Genomic DNA, 20,648 nt, shown 5'->3' on the forward strand with positions numbered 1-20,648 from the left:
GGTTTACAGAAGAGAAAGATTGGACATCCAAGCTACAGTTTCCCTTCATAAGTTAAATATTGAGATGTTCACAGTAACTCCTTAGAATTTCATATGCTTTGCCTAGATTTAAGACATTTATATAACAAAAGGATATAAATGTAGGTAGTGTGATTATTTCAGAGTATGCTATCTTGTAAAACTGACCAGCTTCCAATTGTGTGATTTGCTGTGAGATACCAGCAGCGAACATTTGTTTTGAAGAACTAATGCCTCAAGTCTGCCAACACTTGCAGTGGTGATTTACTTGTTTGTATTATCTGTGGGATACCTGCCTTGTGGACAGTATCTGCAAAGCCCTTCACAATAGCACTTAGAGTTGACCACTTAACAGCTTCGGTCTCCCATTTTTACTGTCGTATAGTAATTTACTACTTGTGACAATTAGCTGCCTTGCAGTGGTGGTAAAACTGAAGTTACTGGTTTTGCTTTGCTCTAATAGTCGAGCAGTAGCCCTAAAGGCTTCCAGCTAATTTTTGAATTTAAGATGAAGTTGTTCTATGTTAGGTTTGTCAAGTTTTCTTCAGCATATTTACTGCTCCCACCTTCCATGCTGTCACAGACCCTGCTGCAGGGAAAGTTTACATTCCAGCCAGACCGAGTACAAGACCATAGCTTAGAAAAAAGCAAATGCTTTACAGGCAGCTGTCCTGAGTCTTATCATTGTTTGTCATAGCTATGGTTTATATCAGCAGTATGCTTAAAGTATTTTTGCCAGAAAGAGTGGTTTTCCTAAGACTTAGTTATTTTTGTAAGAGAAAATATCACCTACTCATGTCTAAGTGAGACCTCTTAGCTTCCATGAGCACAAGCCTTCTAGGAGTTTTGTGGGCATGGGAATGCTGTTAAGTTCTAGAATGTATTGACAAAAGCTATAAACTGGCAAGTTGGCTTTTAGTTCCAATGATGCAAAGTTTTTTTTTTTTTTCCCAGTTCTTGATTTTCTAGCTTACTGTTTAAAACTTATTTCCTAGAAAAAGAATTGTACCAAGTCATAAATGTTCATTATGACAGTGCTTACTAAGAAGTGTAATTCTTAACTTCTGTCAAACTAAGTATATGCTCCCTTACAAACAGAAGTTGCATATTAGACTAGGTGATCCCTGCTGTCATTATCTACAGTCCATAGTTAGGAAGAAAAAAATAAATAAATAAACTTTTTCTTCCCTACAAGTACAGAAAAGTGCACTTTTTAAAATATTGAACTATACCTAAAGGTAACATGCTTTTCTAACAAAGTGTTGAATTACAACTTTGAAATGTTTGTTTTGAGAAGTTGTACTTCTGAAATCTTGCATTTAAACTATGCTTTTTACTAATAGTGATCCTGTTCAAGGAAAAAAAGTAGATGCTGTTCAAAACCTGGTATAGAAGGTTATATCTATATAATCTAAGAATGACACGGATGGTCACATCGTCATTTTGATGTGGCAGAGATGAATTTTGATTGCCATTGATAATGGTTCCCAAGAAACTGGAGCAGTGTTCCCCAAGGAATGGTGTGATGATAAGTGATTCAAGAAGTAAAATCCTTCTTGAAGACAAGTTAAAAGCTCAGCATTTGTTCCTGACCAAAGGTTCACATAAGTGCTTTTGCAGTCCTCAAGTATTTCAATACAGACAACCCTAAAGCTACATAAACAAATCGTAGAGGTAAAAAAAAAAAAAAAAAAAAAAAAAGCCACGGCTTTTCTTCAGTCTTTTTCAAAGATTACTGCCATTTAATGCTTACAGTCCCCTTATAAAACAAGACATAATGTCACTAGGTAACTTAGTTGTATGTTACTTGAAGAATAGTATTTGTTACAAGCAAGCTTGGCAAGTGTAACTCAGAAACAGTGAGCCAGTCTAACCCAATTTTTAATAAAATTGCCAAATATCTTTTACTGCTGTATATGCCAAACAGGGCCATGCTTAGAAGTAACAAGTACCATCTTAACTAAAGGCTTGAATGTACAGATGTATTATTACTGAAGGGCAATTAACATAGCATAGTAACAATTTTTTTTTATTTATTTCACTGCAGCAGGAACTCCAGAAGACAAAATGCGTCTATTTCTTATCTATTACATAAGCTCAGCTCAGGCACCTTCAGAGGTATGTCCTTTATTAAATCTTACCAATCAGGATTTTTCTGTTTTGTCTCAGCATTAAATAGGTATTTCTCCTTCTCTTTGAAGAGAAGTATGAAATGCCCAGATCAATATTACAACTTTAAGTACATTGGGTAGTGTTACCAGGTAATCTGTTCACAAAGCATTAGCTACTATTGCAAAGGATATGAATGGCTAGTGAGAAGGAAGATAATCTTTGGAAACATTTAGTCAAGAGTCCCTACAAGACCCATCTGGGCACAATTTTCATCATTCTGCTCTACTGCCCAATATAAGTAGATTTAAAAAAAAAAAAAGTTAATGACTCTTTTCACCTTATCCTTGTATATTCAAAAATAATTTGGTTTGTTGACTAGCAGATACATAACGTAGAACTGTTTTTATGTCAGTATCTGACTAATTCAGGAGGCAATTTCTTAATAGTTCTTTTGAGCTTATGATGAAGTTTTTTATTGTATTGTAGAAATATGTAATAAGGAATTAATATAGATAACGAATCATTTTATGGTGAACTGCTGTACTGGCTCTATCTGGAAAAAAAATGTTAGATTAGGCAAAGAAACTATTCTTATAAATGTACAAGAACTTCTATGTAAACTTCTCTTCATTGTTATTAGTCACTGTTGTTCCATTTTATGGAAACGAGATTTCTGTCAGGTTTTTGAAAGATGCTGATATAACAGACTGTTCTCTTAGCTCAAAGTGGACTGGTTTAATTCCACAAATACAGTTAAATTTAGTAAAAATGAAAATAGCAAAATAGCATCAAATAAAATAGCAATCATAGCAAATTGCATTTTAAGGTGTATTTTCATATTTGGTAGAGGATGGACTTTGTAATTGTTTTTTAACTTTGGTTGCCAATGCTTTACATGTAATATTTAGGTAAGGATATCTTGTATTCCACATGGAGGGAGTTAAGAATTGTGTAAATCTGTTGCACTTCTCCACTTTGTAATTTCAGGTTGATCTGGAGCAGTATAAAAAAGCATTGACAGATGCAGGTTGCAATCTTGCTCCTTTGAATTACATAAAACAGTGGAAGTAAGTAACTTCATTTTTCTCCTATGTAATTGGGTAATTTTACAGAATACAGCGTTGGTATCAAAGAATTATGTATTACTTCTTATACACTGCAAATTATCCTTAAACATTTGTTCTGGCATAATGTTTTGCTGTCATTGTTATGGTAATACATGCAAAATCTTATTTTACAATTGAACTCTGAATGCCAGAACTCTGCTGAACGTGACACATATTGGTGTCCTAAATTATCCAACCCAGAAACAATGCACTGAAATCAGTGAAAAGTTGGGCTAGTTCAGACTCCAGATTTAGTGATATGTTACCAGATGGCCATGCTGTCTATCAGTTGCTGTAGTTACAGATGTTATAAAAATAAATTCTCTGTATTTTAAATATAAAATCAAATTCCTTTCAGTTCTTTAACCACTGTAGCTCTAGACAAAAGAGATGCATGTAATAAACAGTTACTTTCTGAAACAGTTTGAGAAGCAAAAGTATTTTCACTTTCAAATGACCAGAGTGGAACATTCTGCAGCAGGATATGCCATGAGACGAAGCATTTGATCTCTACCCCTGCTTTCACAGGGCTTTCACCAAGATGGCTTCGGCTCCAACCAGCTATGGAAACACTACGCCAAAACCTTTGGGGTATGCTTTTGATTATTTTTTTGTAAGTCTTTGGGTTCTTTTAGCTTATTTCAGTAGTACCAAAAGTGTAATTAGTTCTGTACATGGCTCAGAATGAAATATTTCTCTATTTGTAAATAAATAAATATTTAGACACAATTACAGAACTATTTATCTCCTCTTAACAGTGCACAGGATTTATGCACAGGAAAATTGAAAGATATGTGGCTAAATCCAGAAAGTAACTTAACATAGTGATACTTGTATGCCTGCACGTTAAATATACAGGTTCTTATAGGAGAAGAATTCAGCATATTGAAATGAAGCTAAGACAGCCATAATGTTGAGCCTTATTTAATCAATGGCAGAAGATAAGAACAGCCCTGTGCATTCAAAATGAGTTCTCTCCAGGGCTTGAAGACTGGCTGGGATGAAAGAATGTGCTTCTTTTTCTTTAGGATCTCCTGGACGGGTTGTCTGTCAGATCAGTCAAAAGTGCAGTTATTTATTATCCCATACAGAATCCTCATTATTAGCAGTACTTTCAGAAATGCGCTGTGACTGTCGTAAGGAGACTGTCACAGCGTGTTTAGAGAGAATGCTGATACTGTCTCACTTGGAAAAATTACTGTTTGGTAGGTGGGAAATACACTGAGCATTTCTGCTAACTCTTGTGATTAAGACACTCACTTGGAAAAAAAAAAACAAACAACACTCAAATCCTTACACTACTGAAGTTTATTTTTAAAACTGTTTAGTGAAGCAGAGTAGAGAACACAACTTCTACTAATAGGTGAGGATCTAGTTATTAGATGACAGGTATATATTCCCATACAGGTGGTTGCCATGTGGTGTGAAAAAATTGAATGAATTAGTACCTAAATTGCATCAGCTTTAATGGAAATTTAATATATAAGCTATATCAAGCTTGAGAATGCAAATTAAAAAAAATAAATCTTACATATCATCTTTATTTTGTTTTTCAGTCTGTTTTCACGTGTTATGAATACAGGATCACAGTTTGTGATGGAAGGTGTGAAGAACTTGGTACTGAAGCAACAAGTAAGTTTAAAGACCAATATAAATAATAACAATAAAATTAGCCTATCAAGTAAGCATTGTGAACATTTAGAAAAACACCTTTCTTTACCTCTGTCATACTAATAAAGTTAGTTGTACAGTAAACAACGCCATCAACCTCTGCTGTTGGATGTGTCTCGCACTTTGTGGTTTTTAGTTTTTTGGTAAGTAATGAATAATGTTTAAATTGTCTTTGAATGCCTCCATTTGTAAGGAGTTAGGTTTTAAGACTCATTTCAGTAATAAAAAAAAAAAAGCAGCTGTGAAATATTTAAAATAGACTAGACCTTCATGAACATGAAAAGTCCTCTGCACCTTTGCTTAGAACATCATGTATTAAATGCAGCTGTTCCAGGATGATCGAAAGGCTCAAAGCATTCATTCTCCCTTCAGTTACAATTGAAGCATTTCCAATTTTCCACCTAAGTAACAGACAGCAACCTGAAACTTAGCTCCCACTAATAAAGACTTTGGCACTGGGGTTAGGCTTGAAGGTGGATCAGCTTCACTGTGGGAGAACAGAAAATATTTCCTGTGAAGGCTTTCTATTTGCTATAATAAAAAGACTGAAGCAGTAGATGAGTGACTACCATAGAAAGTGCAATTTTCCAAAACTGTAAAAAGAAAAGTAAATTTTCTTAGATTTGGAAGTACTATATTACTATTGAAATAGAATTAAAATGAGCAATAGAAATAATGTTTCAAGGATATTATTTTGCATTACAGTAAGTTAAATCCTTTCTTAGGGCATTCCAGGCAAGTGTAGCTGTCAGTTGAGTTTCCTGGTCCATAAATAATGGTGTACTTGTGAATAATTCCTAGTTATCTCCAGCATTATATTAATTTCTCATTTTGTTTAACAGAATCTACCAGTCACACGTATATTGGACAACCTTATGGAGATGAAGTCAAACCCTGTGAGTATAATTGCCTTCACACAGGAAGAGATGGAACAAATGACATCTTTATGCTGTGATACGTAATATGCCAGAGCTATGTTTTGTTTGTGATAATAGAGTTAAATCTAGTCACAGTGTATCTCAGTAATAGAACCATTTTCATAACTATTTCATAAGATTTTTCAGCATAAAGGTAGGTTCTAAGTCATGACAATTTATTGTGTCTCAGTGGAATTTCTGTTTTGTGGGAGCAGTTCTATTCTGAGCTTCTATTACTGTTGTATTATACTGAGTTTCTGTTGCTCCTGAATTTCTAAAAGTTCTATTGTGGTCTGAAGTTTTCTTTGAATCAAAGTAATTATTTAAGAGTACAAATTCAAAAGTCAAGTAGTTGTAAATGGGCTTATTGCAGAAAATTTTGTTTTCCACAGGTTTAAAGGTTTGTTATTTAGAAGAAATTTTTTTGTTATGTAGAAGAAAATGTCAGTAGTCTTTCAGTTTGAAATGATGTTTGTTTGTTGTCAGAAAAGTCTTCTTGTTCCTGTGAGAGTGTACTGAGACTTGCCTAAGTTACTGAAGTTTTGAAATGTTTAAGTGCTTGGTGTACAGTCAAGACATGTACTAGAATTTACAAGATTTGGCTAAAAATAGCCCAAAATCTTTTCTACGTAGTTTGCAGTCAAAGCTGTCTTTTTTTTACTACGTATTTAGTTTATATTTACATATTTACTACATATTTAGACATCAGAATTGGAGAGAAAATTGTAGTAGCTCACCCTGGTTTATTTGTATACCTAGAAAGAGGTTAAGGTAAATCCCTTTGTTTTCATCATTAGAACGTTCTGGGTTAGTAACAAAAAATCTGATTTTTGCACTGTTATGCTTCACAAATGTTTTAAAAAAATATAAAAAAAATGCATGGATATTTTTAATTCTACATGGATTTTCACGATGATGCTTAATGATTTCTGCTAGTTAACTAACACTTTTTGGCTATTCAGAGCTGGTCAGCCATTTACATCCACTGACCCATCTTTACCTCTTTAATATGGAATGCCAATATGTTAGTTAGCAATTCCCTCATCTGTGCATCCTCTTGTGAGTTAGCCAGTGCCAAGAGGTTTAATGGTAGGTTTTAATTCTGTGCTGCAGTGTTTATGACAGAAATATGGGTATGCCTGGTGAGTAACAAAACTCACCAGATTTGAAATACTCTTAGTCCACTTGCAGCTTCAGGTACTAACAATATGTAAAGAGAGATAAACAATAGTAAAACAGGAAAATGATCAATATGCAAGTAATTGTATTTTTTTTTTTAAACTGTACTTTATAGATAACATGTCAAGATTGTTAGGCAAAAAAATTGTCTTCTGTTAATTAACCAAGAAATTTGTGCCATTTTCAGCAGCAGAGTTGATTGTTGTTCCTTTTTGCAAGACTTGGAAAAGATGTGCAGGGCTAATTTTATCTAGTCAACCAGTAGAGGTCACTCAGAACACTTAATATGGTAATCTGAAATTAAAAACTACTGGTAACTTAGGTTACCAGTAAACTTTTACCAGGAAACCAGTTTATTTTGAGAAACTTCAAAATAAACACTACTTTTCTTGGGTTCCTAATTTAGAAATTGATTTGGAAAAGTTTACAAGTCATTTTTCCTGATTTGATATTGTCACGTTGTATTTACAGAAAACAGCCACATTTCCCCTTGGTAAATTGGAGAAAACATTGATCTTCTCACTTGAAAAAGGAGGGATTGAGATTATCTGCCTGTCTGTGACTTCATGTTACGCTAACAAGTCAGTGACTAGAATTTGTGACCCAAAACAGGGAGTCCTACTTTTCAAGTCACAGGGGACCAGGCAAGCCCTAAAGAAAGATTCTCTTAACGTGTAGGAAAAGTGACAGCAACTTTCTCAGTAAGTAGGTTCCCCCTTTCAACTAACACAAGAAAGCCAGGGAGTTACCATGGAATGTTTAGGCTTGCTGTAGGATAAACCAAAATGAAATTGTACCTGTAAAAAGGCTGCATGTAGAAACAAAGCATTGTGGCCTCTGCTCATCTTCAGATGTTTGAGGTCCTTTTCCACCCCCAGAATACAAAACTATGGCAAAAAGAAAGGGAGGGGATATGACACAGGAAAAAAAAATCTCTTTTTTACATTATCTCCTTTATAGTTCATTGAACCTTACTGGCCAACCACAGCAATCAAGTTAAATGTACACACAGATAAAAGTTTTATGCAAGACAGAATATTCAGAAGTCAAGCAGGCATTACAACAAATGCAAATAATTTAAATTATATTCCCAATATAAAATGCAACAAACTATATTCATTAAATGTGCAACTTACACCACTAACATTCACAAATGCTGTCAGTTAAAATTTTGAATCTATTCTGAATGGTATGCTCATGCTGTGTAAAAATTGTCTGCAGTTGTCTTTAAATTGATCTTTACGTTGATTGTCCCTAGTGCTTGTTTAATCTCACAAGGCCATTTACTAGGAAGGACAAATGTCTACACCTGTGCTTTCCAAGTTCCTCAGAGCAGGAATGGATAGAGTAGTTCATAGGGGCAGTAATACCATCCTGTGATTTTTGTCTAGACTGTTTAACTACAGCTAGACTTTCTCTTGCAATACTTGTTCTGAAACATGATGACCTTAATCAGTGTCGTTTTTGTTACTGTTGTTTTTAAAATAATGACATTGATCAAAGCAGGTTTTTATTAATTGCTTTTGAAATTATGATTCATAAAGGAATGTTCTATTTATAAATCTAATAACATAGTTGTCTGATTTTTAATCTCTATTTAGTGATACCTAACCTTAAATTTTCTGAACACACATGCAAAACATATAGTCAAATATATACAAATTTTCATCTATAGATAGTAAATTGAACAATTTACATAAAATGGTTTGATTCTTGAGTACAGACAATATTTGATGTACGAACTTTTAATACTATTATCACAAAGTCACAGAAAGAATTTAGTCAATCAATACCATATGTACATTTGTAGTGACTTGCTTATGATATATACGAAAGGAACTGTATTTTCATTAATGTCATCTCTTTCAGTGAATATGGTAACTTCTAGGCTTAGAGATATAGCATATGTTTACTTTTCGTGCATTAGAACAAAAGAGTTCTAAAACTGGGGGACTTCCTTAATTCAAACTGATCATATTAGCTTCAGCAGAAAACCAAATACAGCCTGAGTTGCAAGGATATTTCCATGGGTCTTTCTCCATTTTAATTTGAAAGCTTGAAAATCGATTTAAATAGCCTGAAATTTATTCCTGAATAAAATTCAGCCGTGTAAGGACATCTCTATACAATTGTCTGTGTTGGCAGAATAGACATTGCTTAAAGCAGAAGATTTTTATTTTCCTGCAGCCTCAGCTGATAATTATTTTTAAGTAAAAGGTTTCTGTTTACATCTCTGTTTCAGTCTGGTAATATCTCTGTGTTCCTAGTTCGCTCATTACTTCAGAGTTGCTATACCACCTTTATAAAACAGGCTGCCAAAATCATGAATGCTGGCAGACTGCAAATTCTGCTGAAATTCCCAGTGGAGTGTATAAAAGCATTTTACAGAGATTCAGTGTGAAATTAGATCTAAAGTTTTTTAAAAGGACAAACTTGAGGATAAGAGACTTATTTTATGTATTTGCAGAGGTCCTTAATCTCAAATAGATTTTCTTTGTGTGTACCAAATACCATACTACCACATGTATACTAAATATTTTGTAATATTAGAGATAGTTACGCTGTGTGAGCTCTAGTGAATTCCCCAGATAACTTGTCTACTACTGGAGATTTCTGTTCTATAGAATCATCAAAACACAGGTCTTGCATGTAAGCACCCAAATGAAAACCACTTTAGTCCTGTATGCAATTTATCCATAAATTAAACATCACAGTACCTGGATGAAAAACGTAGTATAGGAACAGATGCAAGCCACACAGTTGTCAGAAGCAGTTATTAAGAAGCTTTGTTTTTCTTATGTTAAGAGTTGGCAAAAATCCTGCTTGTTGCCAATAAAAATATTGGAAGTGTCTCAGTGTTCTGCATGAAGGAAAAAAAAAAATAGTTTAGACAGACTTTTCAAATTCTTGTGGAACTCATTTCTTCACAAGCTTAATTTTGGTTTAATAGTAGTCATAAATCATGAAATGAAACGGTAAGTTTCATAACAGTAGCAGATTTTGATCTATCTTGTACTTAGCATTCATTGCCATAGAAGTGTTTTGGTTTATAGTATTAAATCACTAGCTGTTCTCTGGAAAATTTGAACATTTATAACCGCATGATGGTCCTCTGAAGCTGGTGACACCTTAATATTTTTTTTCTGCATGTTGCCTTTCTGTTTGTTATGCAACTGATGTATTTTTTGGAAAGTGTGTAATAGTCAATTGTAGATGAATCAGATGCAGTTCATAATTCTCTCTTGTTTTTCTGTACTGGTTCAGTTATGTACAAGTATGTAAGTAAAGTATATGTGGATGTCACAATTAATTTTGAATGATGGTATCTGCTAAATTGGGAAATTACATTGGTTTAAATGATACTTAATGTAACGTACAGAAATACATAAGCCAAAATTATTTTTTTTTTTGAAACTAAAATATGCTTTTTAATAGGAGACAGATGACTACCGATATTTTGATCCCAAGATGCTACGAGGCAGTGACAGGTAAGTTTACTGTGAGTTTTGCTTGTTTCCTTCTATGCCATGAAAAGGCTAACTTAAAAAAATCATTCTTATTTTCCTTGCTGACTACATAATACCTCTAATTATTCATTCTAAGACAACACAGTTGATATTGAAGGAATTCACAACCGGAAACTGGATCAACCAGATAAATCTGTGTAACACTGCAAAAAAGACATGGAGATGATTCTTAATTTTAACATAGCTTCAAAAAATAATTTTCATCACAGCTATGAGATAACAAGCTGATTTAATTGTGGGGGTTTATTACTGGATGAATATGGATAAAGTAGATCCGGACCTGGTTTTAGTCATTTGCATTAAATAAGAATTTTATTTGTCCTGACTTCCTCTGTTCTTGAATCATGCAAACTATATTTCCAGTAGAATAAGTAGGAGGAAGCAAATTTCAGAGAATCATCTATGTTTTACTTGAAAATATTATTACAGCCTGTGTAACTTCAAAGGTAAGTAGATTTTGAAGGCATCAAAGAAAAATGTGTATTTTCTTTCATTTTAATTGCAACTTTAATTGTTTCATTCTGCTTTTGTAACATTTTTTGGAGGATTTTCCCTACCACCCTAACCGTAACTTCCTCCGTAAAACCTCTTAATCGTAATGGTGTAGCTGTGACACGTACCTGCTGCCTGTAGTCATTTCTGAGATTTTGAAGCATTAGTAAGAGTATCCGCAGGCACCACAAACTGATTGACTTATCAAGTTAACCAGGAGGTTATTCCAGGAGGCAGGGTTTGTGTCATAAACCATGCTAATGAAGATTTTGTTTTTATTCGTATGTCATTATATTTGTGTTTCTGGCTAGCAGCACTAGAATTTGAGCTTAAAAGCTCAAAAAGAAGTGTTGTCATAAAGCTCATGATTCAAACAACAGCCTTAAAACTGATGAAGGAAAACTCCCATTTATTCGTTTGTTTCTGTAGAATGGATGATGACTTTTCAAAACAAATCGCTTAAATAAAATACTTCAGATGAATGCAGAAAGGCAATTAGTGTTCTATTTTAAATTCTTGTCTAATATTTAGTATTTCATAACCTTGTACATGATATAAAATACTTACATTTTGCATATTTCAATCAATATCTAATAAGATATACTTTTTTTTAAATAGCTCAGTTCCAAGAAACAAAAATCCATTCCAGGAGGTAAGTCATGTAGAAATTACTTTTTGGTGTTCAGGTATTAAAAAAAAATAAATTCTAAATTACTAGTCATTCTTGATGATTATGATTAAGAAAATGAGAGGTCCTGTTTGCAAGAAACACTTAGTGCTTACACAGTCCTTTGAAAAGACTTCAGCCTACCATCTAATTGCAATTAATACTAGACGTAATAAGACTAACTAACAGTGGAGGGGAAAAAAAAATAAGAAAATGCTTCTTGAGATAATTAAGAGTAATTTAGTAACACCATAATTGGGTACTCAGTAAATTAACACCCCTATTTTTATATCAGAGCTTTAGCATGTTCTCTGAATTTAAACTTCTACAGTCTTGAACAGTAATATTGACCACTGAGTTACGTGTCAGTATTTTGAACAGTCCCTGTAATTTAAGGAAAAAAAAAAAACAATCAGTGTTAGCGGTTGCTCCATTTTCGTTGTACACAAATGCCTGTAACTTTTAGTCTTTTTCAACATAAATGTTTGCAAATAGAAACAGCCTTATCTATTCATTACCAAGGTAACTTATTACCAAGTTTCATTGGCAAAATTTTTGCCTTGGCAATAGACAGACATCTCTGATTTCTCTTGAAATGTCTTAATTATCCTCTTGAGCAGAACTAATGATACCTCATGGTGTCGTATAGATGGTCATAGCAAAAATGACAGTAGTAACACAGAAACTACACAAAATTCATATGGTCAAACAGTTTTGCAGAATGAACGTTAACAAAAAACATGCAACTATTAAGTCTCCATATTCTGTTCATTAATTGTTCTGCTTTTAAACACAGCCCAGGAAATACCGATGGCTCTTAATGTTATTATTACTAGTAGCAAGTGGGAAAGGGAAGGACAATGAAAACGTGTTTCTTCATAACAAAAGTATTTTATTCGTTTCCCAAATTAGTTCTTAAGAATCCATGAAAATACTTTAACTGTTTTTATGGACACTAGAGACATCTCCACAGAAAAATGTAGTATCTTGAAACTATGTAAGTTTCAAGTATTTCTTAGAAATAAAATGACATCTTAGAATAAAGTGACATGTTAAAATCATTCTGCTTGCTATTCTGCATCCTAATGAAACTATTATTTCAAGTAGAGAGCTAGTGAAGTTTTATGCAGTTCTTAGTCTAAGTGTGATTGAGATGACTTGCTATATGTTTAATGATTTGGTATATAGTTTACTACTGAAATGTTAAGAATTTGACTGCATATTCTTATTGTGTGTGTTGCATTTTAGGCAATAGTGTTTGTAGTTGGAGGAGGCAACTACATTGAATATCAAAATCTTATTGACTACATAAAGGTACGTACACTTCTTTTGGTTGTGATTAACTTACTTAATCTAACTTACAGATAGAAACCAATTTGAGCAAGCTCTCTAACATTTAATATTTGGAAGATTAAATCTTACAAAATTAGCTTTTACGTTAATATTATATATACCATCTAGAGGAAAAAAATGTATCTGAGAAATTGGTAGAAAATGAGGATTGTTAATTCAGAAGAACAGTTGGTTCTGGTATTTTCGTTAATGCTGCACTTCTGAATGCAGAGGATATGCTGTCAAAGCAAAGATCATGTTGACATCATGGAATGGTTTGGGTTGGAAAGGACCTTAAAGGTCACTTAATTCCAGCCCTCCTGCCATGGGCAGGGGCACCTCCCACCAGACCAAGTTGTTCAAAGCCCCATCCAACCTGACCTTAAACACTTCCAAGGATGGAGCATCCACAACTCCTCTGGACAAAATCTACACATCAGTATCTCAGCATTTACTACTTACCTACATTTAGAGGTTTTTGCCGATGAGTTAAAGGCAACTCATTCTTGAAATGATGGATCATTTGATTGTGTGTAGATAAGATTTGATGGTGTGTAGATATGATGAGAGTTATCATATGCACAAAGAAGAAAATGTGTAACCAACTATGTAATGGTGGTGTAAGGGATTTAACATCTCTGGTTCAAGCTTGCCAGCCTAACAGAACACACACACCAAAAAACAGTGGAGGGAGAAAAGTAACCAAATCATTAGAATTCTTGCAGAGGCAGGAATTAGATGCAAGTGCTTACCTTGATAAAATTTAGAATTACGAAATATATTACTTAAGAGCAGCAGCATACCATTCTTCCTGCCTGATTTTACCTTATAGTACCATGCTGGTGAGGTAACTGATTTTACTATCTTCCTGTCCTGTGGCGCATTACATTGAAGGCTTTCCTAGAAAAGAATAAATATGAAATATTAGTAACTGAAAAATACCTCTTTCATGTAACAGGCGCTTCATAATTTTCTGTTCTAGTAAATAACACAAAACAGGGAGTTAGAACTTGTGAGCTAGGCTGTTTTCCTCCTGGAGTAGCCATTTTGGAACATAGCTGGTCTGAATAGGGGAAAGGAGAAGAGAAGGAAAAAGTTACAGAAATTGTTCAGGTTCACCTTAGCACTTAAAATATCCTTCAAACTATTTAGAACATTCTAACTGTAGCAGAGTGCACTGTCAAACTTTTTGCTTGCTCCTTAGTTTACCCAAAGCTGTTTCAGGTGCCATACCAATTCAAAAGACGGCCATCAACATGTGTATTTGTTACTCCTACTAAAATAAACCTGATTTTGCCAGAGACTAGTATCCTGCTTAGATACCTAGCTGCATACTGACATAGCTGAGGTTAGCTGTGTATGCATATACATATCTATATACAGAACTTTTACAGGATGGCAAGCTAAACACCCACTTTTTCGTATAGAAGAGGCAAGAATCTGAAGTTTCTGAGGAGTAAGAGGGCAAGCAGGAAGTGATAGGGTAAGCAGAGGGAGAGAACAGATGGAACTGAAAGCTTCAGGAATAATAGTAATGTTAGATCTTGTGGAGAATGAGAGGTCGGGCATAGGTTTTCTGTTGTTGTTGTTCTGGAATCTGTAGACAGAGATGATCATGATCTTCACGATTAGTTGTTAGAGCTGAAGTGTGCTGGACATTTCCCTGGTCAGACTGTGTACTTGATCAGTGGGATATGAGCTCCCAAGGGGGAAGCCTGCCTCACCGTTATTGTCTCGTTAGACTACATGATCTAAGAGGTCTTTTCCAACCTAAATGATTCTGTGATTTTATGTAAGACCGGAATTGTACAGGAATGTGTATTTTAGAGCTGCCTGAAAGGCAACAGTCCTGTTTCACAATTCTTTCTAGTGTTTGAGTTTGTTTTATTTTTATTTTTCCTTAAAGGCTATTCATTCATATTACTGAAAACCGAATCTGTCAAAATATATCTGTCAAAACAGTTTTAGATTAAAACCTTACCTCTTCAGGCCTCGATTAAAGACTGGCCTGAAACATGGGAAGAAGTAAGCTCGAGTTCCTGCTCAGAGACAAGAATAGCTTATTACCACAAACCACTCAAAATTAATAAAGATGAGGACTTGAACCAGGATTACCATCTCCCCTATTAGCATGTGACCACCAGCTACTGACTGTTAGAATCTGCTTCTGTGACTTTCTGCTGAAACAGCACGAGTGGCAACATATACGGAACAAAATTGTTTTGTGAGGGCTTGTATTCCTATTTTGCTCTTTAATAAGTAAGCTTTAACTTCCTGTCAGTAAAAAAATAAGTTTACGCAGATAGGCCTCCTTGTGCTGTTCTTGTCTTGCCCATTCTCCTAACTATATACATATATATAACTTTTACTGTTATATATAACTGTTTATATACTGCTTATATATATAACTATATATTTATAACCCACATATAGCAGAAAATACCAACATGAAGGTGTTTTCTGTTTTTTAAATTGCAGGAATTTGACTAATAGGGAAAAATTCAAGTTAATTTAGCAGTGAAACAGATTTCTGAAGCCTATACTTGAACTTCAAGGAACCATGGCATTATTAGCCCACCACCGGTAGTAAATCCAGTCTGAAACTGTATTACTTATACAGGTTTTCACTTCTAAAATGATGCAGTATCAAACAAATACTATGAAACTGTTCACTGCAAACTAGGATTATTATGTATCCAACAGAGCTCAAAATAAATTTCACAAATAAAAAAAATCTGCCTCAAACATCATCATAGGGAAACAAATGACAGAAGCTTTCTGGCTGTAATACAACAGAAATACGCTGTTACTATTCTTACAGCAATGCCCAGTTGTTCTAGGGGATAGGGGTTGTTCTTTTTTTGTTGGAGGCAGCAGCGAGGGGAACCTTTCAGATAAGGTTATTACTTTCCCCAAGCCATTCATAGATGCATCAAAGAACTTAACATTCTGATGAGCTGAAAAGTGTATAATGCCACATTTTTCCACGTCTTTAGGCCTCAACTCTTCTTTTCCGCTTCAATTTAATTATTATTTTTTCCTGTGGTGGACCAACTAAACCTTTTTTTTTTTTTTTTTTTTTTTTTGACAAAAAGTGTAGGACTTAAAAATTGTCAAGAAATAAGTTTTTGGTATGCACTTAGTTAAAGCCACTTCTGCTGCTCTGTTGAACACTCAATTTCTTCCTGACTTTTCTTTTTATTAGGGTAAACAAGGCAAACATGTCCTCTATGGCTGCAGTGAACTTTTTAATGCTACACAATTTATAAAACAGGTAGGTACCTTTGACAGCAACACCATCATAACACTGCTTACAGTAATAAATATTATTTCCATAACTTTTATTTTTATTTTTTAGATTTATAGCTCTCAATGGTTTGTTTGTTTGTTTTTTTAAATACAAAAACAAATTGCTGTGACAAATTAATGTACTTATTACTCTGTTTTCACCTGTTTGTAGTGTGGGGGTTGGAGTCATTGCTAATTTTGTTTAACTTCTTGGCCTGTATTGTCCATGTGAGTTCACAAGTAATGCAGTTGAACTCATAATAATTGCCTTAGGAATCCTAACAGGAAAAAATACAAAAAACGAAAAAACCTGTTCTTGATACTTTCCTCAAATAGCATGTCTTCCCAGGCTACTCTAGCAACCCTTACAGCTTAAGATTGCTACTCAACTATGATCTTGAAACTTTTGTCCTAAATTTTGTTATAAATTTATGAGTACTGGCATAAGGGGAACTTCAGGTTGCTCACACCTATATTAAAATCAGTCTTTTTAAAACTGTTAATAAACTTATAATTGCCATTACTTCTCTCACTCTTCCCAATATAAATGAAAAACACATATTCACAGCAATCAGCAATAATAGCCCATCAGTATGCTACCTATAGTACCCAACTGCTACCTATCGTTTTACTTTTTCCCAAAAAGAGAATAAATTGTTATTCAGACCTACATTTTGAAGAAATATATTCATTCTTCTTGCACTCAAAGGAAACGAAACAAACAGTACTATCAGCTTATAGCTCTTCAGTCAGCTTATTAGTTTCTTTGTTCTTTCAAGACCGACTGTATGTACTATTCCTTTAACACTGAAATTTAACCATATCATATGATATGAAACCCAGATCCTCTCCTGTGAAGGTACACATTAAAAATTCTGTTACTAGCATGCTTTTGGATATAAGAAATTACCAGAGGTTATCAGACAAATGTTTACTGTATGAACTGGATATTCGTTGCACTGAAAGAATAAAGTTACCAACCTGTTTTTTGTGTCTTCACATGCAGCTGTCCCAGCTTGGCCAGAAATAAGACTGAAATACTGTGACCTGGATGGCAATGTGACAAGAAGAATTCTTACAGCATTCAGATATCTTCATATCTATAATTTTGTCATTATATTAAAACTCAAAACAACTCCATTAACATAACTTTTAAAAAAGAACTGTAATTAATACCGTGTATATCAGCATTTCTGAAATAAACCTTAAAACCTGATACATTTTTGTTGAGGGTAAGTTTCATATCATTACTTTCTAACTGCAATATTAACTATGGTGTATATGACAGAGCTGTCTGAAAAGCATAGCATTTTCAAGATCTCATAATTTCAGTTACAGTAAACAAAGCAATAGTTTGAAGAAAAGGTCAAGTCTGTCTTTAGGAGACGTGTTCTTGAAAGCCAGCTATCTTCATTTAACAAAACTGAAAAGGACAAAACTGCCTTTTAGGATCACAGACAAACGGCCTTAGTGCAAGAGAACTCTGGCTTCCACTTGTTATGCTTTTACTTCACTGAAGTTCTTTTAGGTCTGCTTACATTTGTGCAGGCTTTGCTTAATGATCCAAAGATGTACTTGGAAGTTACCTTCAGTACAAGTTTTTGATACAGTAATTTAGCTTTTCTTATCAGGTTACATATTTCCATTCATCTACTTGCCTACACATTCGCAAACTATAAAGCCTTCAATAATTTTCTTCTGCACTGTCGCTTTGACTGTTATGTTTGGGAAGAAACCAAGCCCTAATCACAGGGCAGCTCTTAAATACAGCTCTGTTTTTCTAAGTGCATATTTAAAATACGCTTACTAACAATTGCATTAGGTAGAGCCAGTTTAGGAGTGGGCAGTAGTTAAGAGAATCTCATAACATAATTAACTTTCACCAGTAATGAAAACTCTGGAGAGCATGTGCAAGAACTGAGAGAAGGCAACAACACCTCTTTATAGCTGTAGGTCTCTGCCTTACAGAAATGTCCTTTCTGAAAGCAGCATTGCTGCTTTCAAAAGCAATAATATGTCTTCAAAAAGAGATAAAGACGATTTCAATACTTTAAACATTCCTCTCTTTCCTCTGCAAAGTAGATGTTTGAGTTTTGGTGTATCATCAGTCTTAAAGATCTCAGTGAACATTAAAATCTCTAATTTAATACAACCTGAGGTATTACATGCTGTTTTTTTGTTACACGGTCCTTTTCCCTAAATACCTCTGTGGAACTAGGGAAGTTACAGTAGTTCTTTGTCACTAACCCTCAGTTTTCAAGTCTCAGGACTGGCAGGTCTGCCCTGGAGCCTATATTCTCATTTAAAGAAAAGCAGCACAATACTGAGTCTCAAGTACACCATACTTGTTCTCAGGAAGATGTTAGGCAGTCTAGTCTGCAGCTGTTGAAAACGAGCACATTTGTAGTCAAATATTACCAATGGCTATTTAAAAAAAGTGATTCACAGCTTGAAACAACAATCCTTCATTTTCTTTCTCAACACTACCATTTAGAATATTTAGCTGGATATTTTGTGAATTAATGTTGTGTTTAGTGCCTCTGTTGTACAGACTTTCTAGAAAAAAATATTAAAGTAACCAAAAACATAAAAGTAACCAAAAAAAAAAACAACAAAAACAAGCAGAATGAAGAAGAGAAGCCTCTCAAGACCACTACTTGATTTAAATGTCCTTATCAGTGAAATACTCTTGTTACAAAACCAGTACAACTTCCCTATCTTCCCCAGTAAAATTTGCCAAGATCAATGACGTTTACATCAAGCTGAACAGAATGCAAGGTATCAGCTTTTTTCTTAAAACACATCAGTACTTCTGAGAATAGAAATGACCCTATCATTCAGAGTTATGAAGGGAACACTGCTATGCATACAAAGCTCGCTGACTATAGAGTTGACCTGCTCATTCAAGTATGTTTTGAATCAGTAATTTACAGGGAAAGATACCTACTTCTAGAAGACAGCCAGACACAGTAAGTAGTGTTTTGTTTTTTTTCTTTTTTCTTCCCAGTGAAAAGAAGTTTTAGATAGCTAGCCTCCTGTGGCCATAATCATGCTCAGATAAGGTCTTTGAAAGCAATAACACGTAGATTCGGAGTACAACAGAAAAAGCATTACTTCCTGTGTATGGTTTTTGTTGTTGTTTTTTAAGTGTCTCCATCAGAACAAGTCACCTTTCCCATAGGAGGGATAACACAGTAGTTTGAAGGAGAAAAGGGAGGAAACACAACAAAAAAATCATATAAGCGACAACCAGAAACCCTCTGGGAGCGTCAGAATAAGAATACCGGTTTGTAGACTCAATATTTGCTATGTGATTACGTGGCAACTTTTCCTGGAAATTGTACAACCCTTCGCTAGCCATGTCACTGCCTTTCTGATGCTTCTGCAGACCACAAAAAGAATCAGGTCTGTAAACCTAGCCTTGCACAGGGCAAGAAAAAATAGTGGTGTTCCCAGCTCAGTGCTCTCACGGAGTAGAGCAACTGCTAATGCCCTTACACACACTTCTCTCGGAAAAGCTGAATTTCTGCACGCTCAAGGCCCAACACGAAAACAGGTGACCCAAAAAGCTATCACCCCTGTGATTTGTAGAGCAGGTCCGTTATTTTTTGTGAGGAAAAAAAAAAAAAAATATATAAATCACTCTCTTACTAGTTAGAATTAAGTTTGTCTTTTTTCCCCCTTTCCTCTCCCCCTCAATGCACGGGCGTACAAGTGATCAAAAAGCACAGTCCCTATACTGCAGGACAGGATCCAGATCAGCCAAACAGTCAGTGGAAGCCTGATGAAAACTATAGTTTTAATAATTGGGGCAGTCAACCCTCAAACACCAAATCCGTGATGTTTTCCAAATTCTTTTTCCTCCTTTAGGTGTCATTTGTAATTTGTTCTGCTATTCTCCTGGCCTGGCCTCCCTATACACGATTTCTATCTCGTCAGGATCTGGGCTCCCAGTGCCAAGCTCACCAGTACCCTAGCCAGGCTTTCTACAAAGCCTGACAGTTTTTAGAAGTTCATTCTTCAACACTGGCATGAGCCCTGAATTCCATAAAGGCCTTAGAAACCTGTTCCAGTGTCCCAGCAGAGACAAGGATTTAGCCCTAAAATGCTAACATTGATACCTGATCAAAGGAAACAGCCAGTTGCCTTCCTAAACCCGCAGCAATGTTTGTACATCCAAGGTTCCGGAAGCAAACCAGTGTCAGATTCAGAGGACTCTTCTGGCACAGGATGACCTTGCTTTCTGTTACCTATTTCTCATAAATACTCGTTTCGGGAATGAAAACAGTGCTAAGAAAATAAATGCAGCTCTGGCTGACTTACATACAGAGGTTTTCAC

At 34.8% G+C, this 20,648-nt stretch overlaps 1 protein-coding gene across 1 annotated transcript in view; it reads left to right on the top strand.

Annotated features, from left to right (window-relative positions):
• The window catches only part of SCFD1 (sec1 family domain containing 1), a 43,486-nt gene extending 25,658 nt beyond the window's left edge, over positions 1 to 17,828 (top strand). Inside the window, exons 16-25 of the mRNA XM_032188429.1 lie at positions 2,066 to 2,136; positions 3,118 to 3,197; positions 3,765 to 3,827; positions 4,793 to 4,868; positions 5,750 to 5,803; positions 10,439 to 10,491; positions 11,641 to 11,674; positions 12,938 to 13,003; positions 16,227 to 16,295; positions 17,316 to 17,828. Coding sequence (XP_032044320.1) covers positions 2,066 to 2,136; positions 3,118 to 3,197; positions 3,765 to 3,827; positions 4,793 to 4,868; positions 5,750 to 5,803; positions 10,439 to 10,491; positions 11,641 to 11,674; positions 12,938 to 13,003; positions 16,227 to 16,295; positions 17,316 to 17,339 — 590 coding nt within the window. The 3' untranslated portion in view covers positions 17,340 to 17,828. The remainder of the gene's footprint in view (positions 1 to 2,065; positions 2,137 to 3,117; positions 3,198 to 3,764; positions 3,828 to 4,792; positions 4,869 to 5,749; positions 5,804 to 10,438; positions 10,492 to 11,640; positions 11,675 to 12,937; positions 13,004 to 16,226; positions 16,296 to 17,315) is intronic.
• Positions 17,829 to 20,648: the final 2,820 nt, after the last annotated feature.

This window comes from Aythya fuligula, chromosome 5 (genome assembly GCF_009819795.1).
Source record: "Aythya fuligula isolate bAytFul2 chromosome 5, bAytFul2.pri, whole genome shotgun sequence".
Taxonomy (NCBI): domain Eukaryota; kingdom Metazoa; phylum Chordata; class Aves; order Anseriformes; family Anatidae; genus Aythya; species Aythya fuligula.